The 17,168-nt window shown below is 38.0% G+C and overlaps 1 protein-coding gene across 4 annotated transcripts in view; it reads left to right on the top strand.

Moving 5' to 3' along the window:
* MYO9A (myosin IXA) overlaps positions 1-17,168 on the top strand; it is a 298,796-nt gene that overhangs the window by 204,817 nt on the left and 76,811 nt on the right. For all 4 annotated transcript variants that reach the window (XM_046008480.1, XM_046008479.1, XM_046008481.1 and 1 more), the window contains 2 exons: positions 1,047-1,235; positions 2,408-2,455. In XM_046008480.1, coding sequence (XP_045864436.1) covers positions 1,047-1,235; positions 2,408-2,455 — 237 coding nt within the window. The remainder of the gene's footprint in view (positions 1-1,046; positions 1,236-2,407; positions 2,456-17,168) is intronic.

A 17,168-nucleotide genomic window follows, 5' to 3' on the forward strand; every position in this document is an offset into this window, starting at 1 on the left:
ATACTGTGCAACTGCTTATCGTGTTCATGTCTTTCTCTGCTTCATACCTGTATTTCCTAGATTAGGGACTTCAGGTTGTTGGGTGCCCCAGTACACTTAAATCACATAAGAAGAGCCAAAATTATGAAATAGAGCTTATTAGTGGTTTTCTAACCCAAGATCAAAAATGTTCAACGTATTTGAGGAAGTAAAGGAGAAACAAGTTCTAAACATATATAACACTTTTGGGTCATGTTAAACCCCCCCCCCCCACTTTTTTCTCTCACAAAAATTCCAGACCTTTTTTTTTTTTTCTTCCCAATTTTGTTTATTTATTTGACGGATAGAGATCACAAGTAGGCAGAGGGCTAGGCAGAGAGAGCGAGAGGGAAGCCGGCTCCCTGCTGAGCAGAGAGCCCGAAGTGGGGCTCGATCCCAGGGTCCTGAGACCGTGACCCGAGCCGAAGACAGAGGCTTTAAGCCACTCAGGTGCCCCTCCAGACCTTATTTTAATAAGTTAAAAGTAATCCCATGTAGTCCTTTACAAGTAATACAGTGTTATTCAGAACATGTCATTCTTCTTTGGAAAAATAAAATAATGGTTACCTAATGTTTTATTAGGCAAGGATTCAAGTATTTATTCTTTCAATTTTAGAGTGGAACTATCTAAACAAGTTTCATTTCTGAGGTGATAGGTAATTAAGTGGGATGCAAATAATCTTTATAGCTAAATATAGTTTAAAAGCCAGGCTTATGGAGAAGTTCCCAGGATTTTCTGTACATTGTTTAAACTGTTAGGTATTTTGCTAAGATTTAATATTCATTCCACAGTAGAGAGGGCATTTACAGATACAATGTGTAGACATTCTGCAGACATTCATTCCACAGTAGAGAGGGCATTTACAGATACAATGTGACCATTTACAGATACAATGTGACCTCATGGGCTTGCCCATTAGAAAGGATCCTAGTCTTTGTTCTTAACACTACCCAATACAAGTTGAATCAGTCTTCTGTGTTTAGAGAAATTCTTTATACCTTACATGTCTTCTCTTACTGCTTATTAGATAGATGATGGGAAAAGCATACGATATAAAGACCTCTACGCGCTATTTGAACAGATTCTGGAAAAGACCATGAGGCTTGAGCAGCGTGATTGGAGTGAATCTCCAGTCAGAGTTTGGGTCAACACTTTTAAAGTGTTTTTGGATGAATATATGAATGAATTCAAAACTTCAGATTCTATACCCACAAAGGTAAATATGATATGTTTGATTTTTAAAAGGATTCAGTTAAGAATCATTTTCAAAGTGTTTCTTAAAAGTTTATCAGACCATATTATCTAAACCTTCTGCAATTAATATATTCTCTGCTGAGTTAAAATAAAACATTGTGTCCTCAGCATTATACCCTCCACTTTGATAGAGGTCACTACATGAATTTCCTTTTGAAAAACTGTGGTTAAAGATGTAATTCATTGTATCTTTTGATGGCCTTTTTGTTAGGAAACACCAATTATATTTCTTCTTGAATTAGGTTTTAGGAAAATGTGTGTTTTTGGAAATCTGTATAACAGTAATAATATTTATTTATTGAGTACCAGAAATTATACTAGGTGTTGCATATTTTAGTTAATTCTTGCTTCAGCCCTATTAAATAACTATTATGAAGTCCATATTACAGAAGACAAAGTTCTGTGTTATATGTTTCCTTTCAGTACTCCAGTTGAAATAATTAGGTATCTAATTATTAGGTATCAGGAATACTGTTAAGCCTTTTTATTGATTGGGTCCTGTTTTATTTTCAGTTATTTTAATTTATATGTGTTTAAATTTATAAGTCATTTTAACTCACTTTTGAAAGAGTTGGATATAAATTAATCCTTGAAAGTTCTTCTGTTCTAGGTCTAGCTTATACAGAAGATTTTTTAGTAGGCATATATTGCCTTTGTTTATAATCTTAAAGGTTAGGTTTGGATTGTTCTATACAGTGGTTATTAGGAAATGTCATGTATAAAAGGGCCTTCTGTGTCCCATGTGATACCTTTGTATGTTTAGCTCTGGGATGAAGAGTATTTTAGAGCTAAAATATGGAAAGTCCAGTCTTAAAAGTTAGTAATCATTCAGTTAACAACTAAAATAAAATAATCATTTAAATTAATATGGAGTGGCTTCTGAACAGAAATGATGTTTTAAAAAAGATAAGAATCCCTAAAGTATCCTTTTATTCTATCACTTTTATGAGTACTATGTTTCACTGAATTCAAAAATTTTCTTACATTTGCTTGCCAGCACTGCACATTTTCTTCGGAACAATAAAAAACTGTTTATACTATTACCTGTTGAGCAAAAATCTAAGCATTCACAAAGAAGTAAGAAAGTATGTTTGTCTTCACTATATCACAGTTTCTGTATTTCTCTCCCATCAGGTACCAAAAACAGAAAGAAAGAAAAGAAGGAAAAAAGAAACTGATTTAGTAAGTTATAATCCATTTCTTATGTTAGCGTGAAGTAATTTTTAGCAGTGTGAAGTATATTTTTAAATATTTCTGTGGATATATTTAAGGAATATTTATCAGATGCCCAAGGGGTTATCATTTATGTCCTTACAAAAATTTACAGTGGCAGAAATATCTTGAATTCTAAATTCTAAATTCTATTGAATTCTATCCTAAAATGGTAGAAACATGAAAATGTTTACTCATTAAAGGTACAAATATCTCTTTTCAGACATAGGAGCTTTTTAACTTTCCCTCCTTTCTTTAAAAAAAAAATTAAGACTAAAATTTTACAAATATAACTACTTCTAATTCAAAAGACATTCCAGAATATTATACCATGTTCTTATCTGTTGTATTATGTATCTTTATTGTGTATTTTACAATAATTACAATAATCTCTGTAATTACAAAGATGACTTACTCCCTAGAGGAGCTCATAATTTACCAGGGAAGGCAGGCATTTAAAAAAGTCATTAGCAGAAAATAGTACAAAGTCTGTTGAATTATGGAAAATGAAAATGAAGGAAAGTTTTACAAAGGAAAATACATTTTTGCTCATTCTTGACAAAGGAGGAGTAGCTTAGACAGATAGTATCTAGCCAAGGGGAACGAGTATAGTAGACCCCCTTCTCCACCATTTTACTTAACTGCAGTTTTACTTACCTGTAAAGGAAGCACATGTTCCTCCTACATCCAGCCTTTTCTGCTTCATTTTGCTCCTTTATGTTTTGGAGATGGCTTCTTTCCTTAAACCTCATGAACCAACTTCTGCTAGTGTCAAACTTTTCTTCTGCAGTTTCCTCACCTCTTGTAGCCTTCATAAAATTGAAGAGAGTTAGGCCATATTCTGGATTAGGTTTTGGCTTAAGGGAATGTTATGGCTGGTCTGATCTTCTGTCCAGACCACTGAAACTTTCTCCGTAACAGCAATAAAGCTGTTTCGCTGTCTTATCATCTACTTGTTCGCTGGAATAGTGCTTTTAGTTTCCTTCAAGAATTTTTCCTTTGCTTTCACAGCTTAGCTACCTGTTTGGTGCAGAAGGCCTAGCTTTCAGCCTCTCTTGGCTTTTGACATGCCTTCCTGACTAAACTTAATCATTTCTGGCTTTGGATTTAAAGCGAGAGACATGCTAAAAAAAAAAAAAAAAAAAAAAAATGAAATGAGAGGCATGTGAGTCTTTCATGTGAACGCTTAGGGCTATTAAAGAGCCAGTTTCCATATTACTATATCTCAGGAAACAGGGAGGCCTGAGGATTGGGAGAGAAACAGGAGACTAACTGGTCAGTGGAGTAGTCAGGACACACCCATTTATTGCATTTGCTCTCTTAGATGGGTGCAGTTTGTGATGCCCCGAAACAATTAAAATAGTAACATCAGAGATCACTAATTACAGATCACCCTAAGAAGTATAGTAATAATGAAAACCTTGAAATATTGTGAAAGTTACTGAAATGTGACACAGAGACACAAAGTGAGCAAATGCTGTTGGAAAAATGGTGCTGACGGACTTGGTCATTTCAGAGTTGCCACACACCCTCTATCTGTGAAATGCAGTATAGCACAGTGCAACAAAAGGACGTAGGCTTGTGTCTAAGCCCTTAGTCTTGTTTACTTTTGTTCTCTGAAGTAGGATTTTCCAATTGAGTAACCTTAGACAGCTTAGTCTCTGAGTTTCAATGTACTCATGTATAAAATAGGAATAATACCACCCATCACCGAGGATTTTTATGACAGTTAAATGAGATTTTATATATATATATATATATATACACTAAGGAAAGGGTAGAGAAGGTAGAGGGCCTGTTATTAACAGGTAGTGTTTGGGTGCTTTATACACTTTAAGCCTTGCAAGAATAGTCTTTTTCATGTCTGTACAGAAAAGAACAGTACCTCAAGATAAGAATGAGCAAAGCTTCTGACATGTATAAAAGGACAGTAAGGAAAATTCATTTATTCAACACCTATTTTATTTCAGGGACTATGATAAATCATAGAAATGTTAGGAAATATACAAATAAATGTTTATACTTGTTAGTCAAATTAAAATGAAAGAACAGTGATTTCCTATTTTGCTCATCAGTGGACAAAACTGAAAATGAATTAGTTACCAAATTTAGAAGGATATATAAACATAGATTTTTCTCAATATTGTGAATTGGCTCATTTGTATAACTTCTTGGAGAAGGTACTTTAACAATCATGCATTTTTAAGTTTTAGAAATATTTACAAACAAAACCAAAAAATGTTGACCTAGGGATGAGTCAATGACGGAGAAGTAGCAGGCAGAGACTACATTAGGTAGCAGGAGATCAGCTAGATAGCTTATCTAAACTGCAAACACCTACAAATCCAACGGGTGATTGAAGAGAAGAAGAACAGCAATTCTAAAAACAGAAAATCAACCACTTTCTGAAAGGTAGGACTAGCAGAGAAGGGAATCCAAAACAACGGGAAGATAGACCGCGGGGGGAGGGGCCGGCTCCCGAGAAGCGGCTGAGCAACGGAGCATAAAATCAGGACTTTAAAAGTCTGTTCCACTGAGGGACATTGCTCCAGAGGCTAAACCGGGGTGAAGCCCACGCGGGGTCAGCGTGGCCCCAGGTCCCACAGGGTCACAGAAGGATCGGGGGTGTCGGAGTGTCACAGAGCTCACAGGTATTAGAACGGGGAAGCCGGCTACAGAGAGAGAGCCGAGGACTGAGCTCTCAGCTCGGGGTTACCTTGAACCCGTCGCAGGCTGGGTGAGCTCGGAGCACGGCCGGAGGCTGGGGATACGGGAGTGACTGGGCGCTGTTTTCTGGGGGTGCACTGAGGAGTGGGGCCCCGGGCTCTCGGCTCCTCCAGGCCGAGACTGGGAGGCCGCCATTTTCATTGCCGTCCTCCGGAACTCTACGGAAAGCGTTCAGGGAACAAAAGCTCCCGAAAGTTGCTTAGTCCGGCCCCCGGTAAGGGCGGTGCAATTCCGCCTCGGGCAAAGACACTTGAGAGTCACTACAACAGGACCCTCCCCCAGAAGATCAACAAAAAATCCAGCCAGGACGAAGTTCATCTACCAAGGAAAGCAGGTTCAATACCTAGGACAGCAGCGGAATTCCAGAGGAGGAGAAAGCAAAGCACGGAACTCATGGCTTTCTCCCCATGATTCTTTAGTCTTGCGGCTAATTTAATTTTTATTTATTCAATTTTTTTCTTTCTTGTTTCATCTTCTGCTAAATTTTTTAAAACTTTTACCCTTTTCTTTTCTAACGTTTTCTAACTAGTTTATCTAATATATATATTTTTTTCTTTTTTATATTTTTTTCTTAATTTGTTTTCTTTTTTAAATTTTTTTCTTTTTTTTTTCTGAACATCTTTTTATCCCCCAGTCCCCCAACGATTTGGGGTCTCTTCTGATTTGGTTAAAGCGCATTTTTCTGGGGTCCTTGCCACCCTTTTAGTATTTTATTTGCTCCTTCATATACTCTTATCTGGACAAAGTGACAAGGCGGAAAAATTCACCACAAAAAAAAGAACAAGAGGCAGTACCAAAGGCTAGGGACCCAATCAATACAGACATTGGTAATATGTCAGATCTAGACTTCAGAATGACAATTCTGAAGGTTCTAGCCGGGCTCAAAAAAGGCATGGAAGATATTAGAGAAACCCTCTCTGGAGATATAAAGGCCCTTTCTGGAGAAATAAAAGAACTAAAATCTAACCAAGTTGAAATCAAAAAAGCTATTAATGAGGTGCAATCAAAAATGGAGGCTCTCACTGCTAGGATAAATGAGGCAGAAGAAAGAATTAGTGGTATAGAAGACCAAATGACAGAGAATAAAGAAGCTGAGCAAAAGAGGGACAAACAGCTACTGGACCACGAGGGGAGAATTCGAGAGATAAGTGACACCATAAGACGAAACAACATTAGAATAATTGGGATTCCAGAAGAAGAAGAGAGAGAGAGGGGAGCAGAAGGTATACTGGAGAGAATTATTGGAGAGAATTTCCCTAATATTGCAAAGGGAACAAGCATCAAAATCTAGGAGGTGCAGAGAACCCCCCTCAAAATCAACAAGAATAGGTCCACACCCTGTCACCTAATAGTAAAATTTACAAGTCTTAGTGACAAAGAGAAAATCCTGAAAGCAGCCCGGGAAAAGAAGTCTGTAACATACAATGGTAAAAATATTAGATTGGCAGCAGACTTATCCACAGAGACCTGGCAGGCCAGAAAGAGCTGGCATGATATATTCAGAGCACTAAACGAGAAAAACATGCAGCCAAGAATACTATATCCAGCTAGGCTTTCAAAATAGAAGGAGAGATAAAAAGCTTCCAGGACAAACAAAAACTGAAAGCATTTGCAAACCCAAACCAGCTCTACAGGAAATATTGAAAGGAGTCCTCGAAGCAAAGAGAGAGCCTAAAAGTAGCAGATCAGAAAGGAACGGAGATAATATACACTAACAGTCACCTTACAGGCAATACAATGGCACTAAATTCATCTCTCTCAATAGTTACCCTGAATGTTAATGGGCTAAATGCCCCAATCAAAAGACACAGGGTATCAGAATGGATAAAAAAACAAAACCCATCAATATGTTGCCTACAAGAAACTCATTTTAGACGCGAAGACACCTCCAGATTTAAAGTGAGGGGGTGGAAAACAATTTACCATGCTAATGGGCATCAGAAGAAAGCTGGGGTGGCAATCCTTATATCAGATCAATTAGATTTGAAGCCAAAGACTATATAATAAGAGATGAGTAAGGACTATAATAAGAAGATGAGAAGAGATGAGGATGTCCTTCCTCATCTCTTATTATACTTATCATACTCAAAGGGTCTGTCCAACAAGAAGATCTAACAATTTTAAATATCTATGCCCCTAACGTGGGAGTAGCCAACTATATAAACCAAGTAATAACAAAATCAAAGAAACACATCAAATAATAATACAATAATAGTAGGGGACTTTAACACTCCCCTCACTGAGATGGACAGATCATCCAAGCAAAAGATCAACAAGGAAGTAAAGGCCTTAAATGACACACTGGACCAGATGGACATCGCAGATATATTCAGAACATTTAATCCCAAAGCAACAGAATACACATTCTTCTCTAGTGCACATGGAACATTCTCCAGAATAGATCACATCCTGGGTCCTAAATCAGGTCTCAACCGGTATCAAAAGATTGGGATCATTCCCTGCATATTTTCAGACCACAATGCTCTGAAGCTAGAACTCAGTCGCAAGAGGAAATTTGGAAAGAACCCAAATACATGGAGACTAAATAGCATCCTTCTAAAGAATGAATGGGTCAACCAGGAAATTAAAGAAGAATTGAAAAAATTCATGGAAACAAATGATAATGAAATCACAACGGCTCAAAATCTGTGGGACACAGCAAAGGCAGTCCTGAGAGGAAAATATATAGCGGTACAAGCCTTTCTGCAGAAACAAGAAAGGTCTCAAGTGCACAACCTAACCCTACACCTAAAGGAGCTAGAGAAAGAACAAGAAAGAAACCCTAAACCCAGCAGGAGAAGAGAAATCATAAAGATCAGAGCAGAAATCAATGAAATAGAAACCAAAAAAACAATAGAACAAATCAACGAAACTAGGAGCTGGTTCTTTGAAAGAATCAGTAAGATTGATAAACCCCTGGCCAGACTTATCAAAAAGAAAAGAGAAAGGACCCAAATAAATAAAATCAGGAATGAAAGAGGAGCGATCACAACTAACACCAAAGAAATACAGACAGTTACAAGAACATACTACGAGCAACTCTACGCCAACAAATTTGACAATCTGGAAGAAATGGATGCATTCCTAGAGACATATAAACTACCACAACTGAACCGGGAAGAAATAGAAAACCTGAACAGGCCCATAACCAGTAAGGAGACTGAAAGAGTCATCAAAAATCTCCAAACAAACAAAAGCCCAGGGTCAGACGGCTTCCCAGGGGAATTCTACCAAACATTTAAAGAAGAACTAATTCCTATTCTCCTGAAACTGTTCCAAAAAATAGAAATGGAAGGAAAACTTCCAAACTCATTTTATGAGGCCAGCATCGCCTTGATCCCAAAACCAGACAAGGATCCCACCAAAAAAGAGAACTACAGACCAATATCCTTAACGAACACAGATGCAAAAATTCTCACCAAAATACTAGCCAATAGGATTCAACAGTACATTAAAAGGATTATTCACCACGACCAAGTGGGATTTATTCTAGGGCTGCAAGGTTGGTTCAACATCCGCAAATCAATCAGTGTGATACAACACATTAATAAAAGAAAGAACAAGAACCATATGATACTCTCAATAGATGCTGAAAAAGTGTTTGACAAAGTACAGCATCCCTTCCTGATCAAAACTCTTCAAAGTGTAGGGACAGAGGGCACATACCTCAATATGATCAAAGCCATCTATGAAAAACCCAGCGCAAATATCATTCTCAATGGGGAAAAACTGAAAGCTCTTCCGTTAAGGTCAGGAACATGGCGGGGGTGTCCTTTATCACCACTGCTATTCAACATAGTACTAGAAGTCCTAGCCTCAGCAATCAGACAACAAAAGGAAATTAAAGGCATCCAAATTGGCAAAGAAGAAGTCAATCTATCACTCTTTGCAGAAGATATGATACTATATGTGGAAAACCCAAAAGACTCCACTCCAAAACTGCTAGAACTTGTCCAGGAATTCAGTAGAGTGTCAGGATATAAAATCAATGCACAGAAATCAGTTGCATTTCTGTACACCAACAAGACAGAAGAAAGAGAAATTAAGGAGTCAATCCTGTTTACAATTGCACCCAAAACTATAAGATACCTAGGAATAAACCTAACCAAAAAGGCTAAGAATCTATATGCAGAAAAGTATAAAGTACTCCTGAAAGAAATCGAGGAAGACACAAAGAAATGGAAAAATGTTCCATGCTCCTGGATTGGAAGAATAAATATTGTGAAAATGTCTATGCTGCCTAAAGCAATCTACACATTTAATGCAATCCCTATCAAAATACCATCCATTTTTTTTTTCAAAGAAATGGAACAAAAAATCCTAAAATTGATATGGAACCAGAAAAGACCTTGAATAGCCAAAGGAATATTGAAAAAGAAAGCCAAAGTGGGTGGCATCACAATTCCAGACTTCGAGCTCTATTACAAAGCTGTCATCATCAAGACAGCATGGTACTGGCACAAAAACAGACACACAGATCAATGGAACAGAATAGAGAGCCCAGAAACAGACCCTCAACTCTATGGTCAACTAATCTTCGACAAAGCAGGAAAGAATGTCCAATGGAAACAAGACAGCCTCTTCAATAAATGGTGCTGGGAAAATTGGACAGCCACATGCAGAAAAACAAAATTGGACCACTTCCTTACACCACACACGAAAACAGACTCAAAATGGATGAAGGACCTCAATGAGAGAAAGGAATCCATCAAAATCCTTGAGGAGAACACAGGCAGCAACCTCTTCGACCTCAGCCGCAGCAACATCTTCCTAGGAACATCGCCAAAGGCAAGGGAAGCAAGGGCAAAAATGAACTATTGGGATTTCATCAAGATCAAAAGCTTTTGCACAGCAAAGGAAACAGTTAACAAAACCAAAAGACAACTGACAGAATGGGAGAAGATATTTGCAAACGGCATATCAGATAAAGGGCTAGTGTCCAAAATCTATAAGGAACTTAGCAAACTCAACACCCAAAGAACAAACAATCCAATCAAGAAATGGGCAGAGGACATGAACAGACATTTCGGCAAAGAAGACATCCAGATGGCCAACAGACACATGAAAAAGTGCTCCACATCACTCAGCATCAGGGAAACAAATCAAAACCACAATGAGATATCACCTCACACCAGTCAGAATGGCTAAAATTAACAAGTCAGGAAATGACAGATGCTGGCGAGGATGCGGAGAAAGGGGAACACTCCTACACCATTGGTGGGAATGCAAGCTGGTGCAACCACTCTGGAAAACAGCATGGAGGTTCCTCAAAATGCTGAAAATAGAACTACCCTATGACCCAGCAATTGTACTACTGGGTATTTACCCTAAAGATACAAACGTAGTGATCCGAAGGGGCACGTACACCCGAATGTTTATAGTAGCAATGTCTATAATAGCCAAACTATGGAAAGAACCTAGATGTCCATCAACAGATGAATGGATAAAGAAGAAGTGGTGTATATATACAATGGAATACTATGCAGCCATCAAAAGAAATGAAACCTTGCCATTTGCGACGACATGGATGGAACTAGAGGGTATCATGCTTAGTGAAATAAGTCAATCGGAGAAAGACAACTATCATATGATCTCCCTGATATGAGGACGTGGAGATGCAACATGGGGGGTTAGGGGGCTAGGAGAAGAATAAATGAAAGAAGATGGGATTGGGAGGGAGACAAACCATAAGTGACTCTTAATCTCACAAAACAAACTGAGGGTTGCTGGGGGGAGGGGGGTGTTGGGAGAGGGGGAGGGGATTATGGACATTGGGGAGGGTATGTGCTATGGAGAGTGCTGTGAAGTGTGTAAACCTGGCGATTCACAGACCTGTACCCCTGGGGATAAAAAGACATTATATGTTTACAAAAAAATAAGAAATAAAAAATTTAAAAAAAAATGTTGACCTAGCAATTCTACATCTAGGAATTTTTCCAGTAGATGTATCACACTTGTTCATGCAGCAATGTACAGGCTTTTTAATTGAAGAGGAGTTTGTAAAGGCGAGACACTGAAAACAACCTAAATTTACAAGGATCTGGTTAAATAAACTAGATTTCACTCATGCAGTAGTATGTTGCTTTTAACACTAAAGTAAAAGAAGCCATTCTCCAAGATGTTTTGTTAAGGAGCTAATCACTATATAGAAAGCTAATATTTGTAAATTTTTAAAAATTAAAAAGCATTTTTATATCTGTACTCATACACACAAAATATTTCAGACACAAAAAAGTAGTATCAATGATTATTTTTTATAAACAGGAACTAGACAGAATCCAGAGGAAAGGAAAAACTTTCGTTGATTCTGTTTTGTACTTTTTTTTTTTAAAGATAATTTTTAAAGCAATGCTATATTTTTATTGTAGAGATCCGACAACCTCTCAAATAGCAAATCAAACATTTCTAATATTAGGTGATTGGATATTGTGGTTTGGAATAAGAACTTCAGTGGCAGTAGTGGATGTTGTGTATCCCAAACAACTTAGAAGGGGAGGTGCTGTAAAACACAGCATCAGAGGGCTGGGCTGGTGATAGGAGGTGAAACCCTCCTGCCAAAGGTGCAAGTGAAGCATTTGGGGGGAAATGCAAGAGCTGTTTTGTACTTGTTGATCCATTCAGAGTAAAATAACTTTAAATAAAAACAACTTTAATATTAAGAGTTCCAAGAAAAGAAAATAATATGCATGTGATTTACGATTTTATGAATAGAGGAATATCTGTGAGGTAAAATGTTAGTATCTGGGAATAATTGAGGCATCACAGAACAAGGCCAATTATGATACTGGGATGAACTGTGAGTTGATTTTTTTTTTTATTAAGTTAGTTGGTTATTTGATTAATTTGTTAAGACAAGATGGGCTACTAACACTCCACTACCAGGCACTTTATATAACTTTTTCTTTAAAAGATGTATTTATTTATTTGAGAGAGGGAGAGACTGCAGGCATGCACCTTTGTGAGAGAAGGGGGAGGGCCTGAGGGAAAGGAGAGACAGAATCTCAAGCAGACTCTGCATTGAACGCAGAACCTGATGTGGGGCTTTATGTCATGACCCTGAGGTCATGATCTGAGCCAAAACCAAGAGTCACATGCTTAACTGACTGAGCCACCTAAGCGCCCCTATTTAACTTTTAAATTTGAGGCATAATTGACATGAAACATTACTTTCAGGTATACAGCATGATCATTTAGTATTTGTATATGTTGTGAAATGATCACAATAAGTTGTTACATCTATCATTATAGATCGTTAACAAAAAATTATATTCTTTTGATAAGGACTTTTAAGATCTACTCTCTTAGCAACTTTCAAATATGTGATACGGTATTATTAACTATAGCCACCATATTCTACATTATATCTTCCTGACTTTTTTTTTTCCATTTTATTTTATTTTGTTTCTTTTTAGTGTTCTAAAATTCCTTGTTTATGCACCACACCCAGTGCTCCATGCAGTATGTGCCTTCCATAATAATCCACCACCAGGCTCACCCAACTCCCACCCCTCTCCCCCCCAGAACCCTCAGTTTGTTTCTCAGAGTCCACAGTCTCTCATGGTTTGTCTTCCCCTCCGATTTTCCCCAACTCACTTCTCCTCTCCATCTCCCAATGTCCTCCGTGTTATTCCTTTTGCTCCACAAGTAAGTGAAACCATATAATAATTGAATCTCTCTGCTTGACTTATTTCACTCAGCATGATCTCTTTTAGTCCCGTCCATGGTGATACAAAAGTTGGGTATTCATCTTTTCTGATGGAGGCATAATACTGCATTGTATATATGGACCATATCGTCTTTATCTATTCATCCGTTGAAGGGCATCTTGGTTCTTTCCACAGTTTTGCGACTCTGGCCATTGCTGCTATGAACATTGGGGTACAGATGGCCCTTCTTTACACTACATCTGTATCTTTGGGGTAAATACCCCGTAGTACAATTGCAGGGTCATAGGGTAGCTCTATTTTTAATTTCTTAAGGAATCTCCATACTGTTTTCCAAAGTGGCTGCACCAACTTGGATTCCCACCAACAGTGTAAGAGGGTTCCCCTTTCTCCACATCCTCTCCAATACATGTTGTTTACTGTCTTGTTAATTTTGGCCATTTTAACTGGTGTTTGATGGTATCTCAATGTGTTGTTGTTTTTTTTTAAGATTTTATTTATTTATTTGACAGAGATCACAAGTAGGCAGAGAGGCAGGCAGAGAGAGAGGGGGAAGCAGACTCCCTGCTGACCAGAGAGCCTAATGTGGGGCTTGATTCCAGGACCCTGGGATCATGACCTGAGTTGAAGGCAGAGGCTTTAACCCATTGAGCCACCCAGGCGCCCCTCAATGTGGTTTTGATTTGACTCTCCCTGATTGCTAATGATGAAGAACATTTTTTCATGGGTCTGTTAGCCATTTGTATGTCTTCTTTCGACAAGTGTCTGTTCATGTCTTCTGCCCATTTTTTGATGTGACTATCTGTTTTGTGTGTGTTGAGTTTGTGGAGTTCTTTATAGATCTTGGATATCAGCTCTTTGTCCGTAGTGTCATTTGCAAATATCTTCGCCCATTCCGGGGATGCCTCTTTTGTTTTGTTGACTGTTTCCTTTGCTGTGCAGAAGTTTTTGATCTTGATAAAGTCCCAAAAGTTCGTTTTTGCTTTTGTTTCCTTTGCTTCTGGAGATATATCTTGAAAGAAGTTTCTGTGGCCAATGTCAAGGAGGTTACTGCCTGTGTTATCCTCTAGGATTTTGATAGATTCCTGCCTCATGTTGAGGTCTTTTATCCATTTCGAGTTTATCTTTGTGTATGGTGTAGAGAATGGTCGAGTTTCATTCTTCTACACATAGCTGTCCAATTTTCCCAGCACCATTTATTGAAGAGACTTTTTTCCACTGTATATTTTTTCCTGCTTTGTCAAAAATTATTTGACTACAGAGTTGAGGGTCCATATCTAGGCTACTCTACTCTGTTCCCCTGGTCTATGTGTCTGTTTTTGTGCCAGTACCATGCTGTCTTGGTGATCACAGCTTTGTCGTAAAGCTTGAAATCAGGCAACATGATGCCCCCAGTTTTATTTTTGTTTGTTTTCAAAATTTCCTTAGCAGTTTCGGGTCTTTTCTGGTTCCAAACAAGTTTTAGGATTGTTTGTTCCGGTTCTTTAAAAAATGCCGGTGGAATTTTGATCGGGATGGCATTAAAAGTATAGATTGCTCTAGGCAGTATAGACATTTTAACAATGTTTATTCTTCCGATCCATGAGCATGGAATGCTTTTCCATCTTTTTGTGTCTTCTTCAGTTTCTTTCATGAGTGTTTTGTATTTCCTCGAGTACAGTTCCTTTACCTCTTTGGTTAGGTTTATTCCCAGGTTCTTGGTGCTATAGTAAATGGAATCGATTCTCTCATTTCCCTTTTTTGTATTTTCATTGTTAGTGTATAAGAAAGCAACTGATTTCTATACATTGATTTTGTATCCTGCCACCTTAGTGAATTGCTCTATGAGTTCTAGTAGTTTGGGAGTGGAGTCTTTTGGGTTTTCCATATAAAGTATCATGTCATCTGCAAAGAGAGAGAATTTGATGTCTTCATTGCCAGTTTGAATACATTTTATTTCTTTTTGTTGTCTGATTGTTGTTGCTAGGATTTCTAGTACTATGCTGAACAACAGTGGCGAGAGAGGACATCCTTGTCATATTCCTGATCTCGAAGGGAAGGCTTTTCCTCATTGAGGACGATAATCACTGTGGGTTTTTCATAGATAGATTTTACAAAGTTGAGGAATGTCCCCTCTATCTCTATATATTAATCGTTTTAATCAGTAATGGATGCTGTATCTTGTCAAATGCTTTTTCTGCATTAATTCAGAGGACCATGTGGTTCTCTCTTCTCTTATTGATTTGTTCTATCACATTGATTGATTTGCAAATGTTGAACCACCCTTGTATCCCATGGATAAATCCCACCTGGTCATGGTGGATAATCTTTGTAACGTACTCTTGGATCCTGTTAGCATAGGATCTTGTTGAGAATCTTAGCATCCATATTCATCAGGGATAGTAGTCTGAAATTCTGCTTTTTGGTGGGGTCTTTGCCTGGTTTGGGGATCAGGGTAATGCTGGCTTCATAAAAAGAGTCTGGAAGTTTTCTTTATGCTTCAATTTTTGAAACAGCTTCAGGAGAATAGGTATTGTTTCTTCTTTGAAAGTTTCATAGAATTCCCTAGGGAATCCATCAGGTCCTGGGCTCTTGTTTTTTGGGAGGTTTTTGATCGCTGCTTCGATCTTGTTACTAGATATTGGTCTATTCTGGTTGTCAATTTCTTCCTGATTCAGCTTTGAAAGTTTATAGGTTTCTAAGGAATGCATCCATTTCATCTAGGTTGCCTAACTTATTGGCATATAACTTGATAATAATTTCTGATAACTGTTTCTGTTTCCTTGGTGTTAGTCCTGATCTCTCCTTTTTCATTCATAATTTTATTAATTTGGGTCCTCTCTCTTTTCTTTTGGGTTAGTTGGGCCAATGGTTTATCAATCTTATTGATTCTTTCAAAAAACCAGCTTCTAGTTTCGTTGATGTGTTCTACTGTATCTCTAGTTTCTATCTCATTGATCTCTGCTCTGATCTTGATTATTTCCCTTCTTGTGTGTGGGGTTGGCTTAATTTGTTGTTGATTCTCCAGTTCTTTAGGGTATAAAGAGAGCTGGTGTATTCTTGATTTTTCAATTTTTTTGAGGGAGGCTTGGATGGCTATGTATTTCCCCCTTAGGACTGCCTTTGCTGTATCCTATAGGTTTTGGTCAAAAGTGTCTTCATTCTCATTGGTTTCCATGAATTGTTTAAGTTCTTCTTTGATTTCCTGGTTGATCCAAACATTCTTTTTTTTTTTTTTTTTAAAGATTTTATTTATTTATTTGACAGAGAGAGATCACAAGTAGGCAGAGAGGCAGGCAGAGAGAGAGGAGGAAGCAGGCTCCCCGCGGAGCAGAGAACCCGATGTGGGGCTCGATCCCAGGACCCTGAGATCATGACCTGAGCTGAAGGCAGCGGCTCAATCCGCTGAGCCACCCAGGCGCCCCGATCCAAACATTCTTAAGCAGGGTGGTCTTTAGCTTCCAAGTGTTTGGATGCCTTCCAAACTTTTTCTTGTAGTTGAGTTCCAGTTTCAAAGCATTGTGGTCTGAGAATATGCAGGGAGTAATTTCAAACAAGGACTTCACAGGCAACATGATGTCAATAAAAACGGACCTTTCAATAATTATCCTCAACATGAACGGCCTAAATGCTCCTATAAAACGGCACAGGGTTGCAGATTGGATAAAACGACAGGACCCGTCCATATGTTGTCTACAGGAGACGCATTTTGAACCTAAAGATACATCCGGACTGAAACCAAAAGGATGGAAAAGCATCTTTCATGCCAGTTGTCCTCAGAAGAAAGCTGAGGTAGTGATTCTCATATCAGATAAATTAGATTTTAAACTACAGACTGTAGTCAGAGTACAGAAGGACACTACATCACTCTTAAAGTGTCTATCCACCAAGAAGATCTAACAGTTGTACGTATTTATGCCCCCAATAAGGGAGCAGCCAACTACATAAGACAACTGTTAATCAAGATAAAGAGTCATATTGATACGAATACATTAATAGTAGGGGATCTTAACATGCCACTCTCAGTAATAGACAGATCATCCAAGCAGAAAATCAATAAAGGAACAAGAGCATTGAATGACATATTGGACTAGATGGACTTCATATACAGAACTTCTACCCCAAAACAACAGAACACTCATTCTTCTCAAGCGCACATGGGACTTTCTCCGGAATAGACCACATACTGGGTCACAAATCAGGGCTCAACCAATACTGACATAATTATTTTATAACTGGAAGTTTGTGCAACCTTCGCTACTATATATTACATATATTTAAAGATTTTATTTATTTGTTTGACTGAGAGAGAT

Source organism: Meles meles, chromosome 6 (genome assembly GCF_922984935.1).
Source record: "Meles meles chromosome 6, mMelMel3.1 paternal haplotype, whole genome shotgun sequence".
Classification (NCBI taxonomy): Eukaryota; Metazoa; Chordata; class Mammalia; order Carnivora; family Mustelidae; genus Meles; species Meles meles.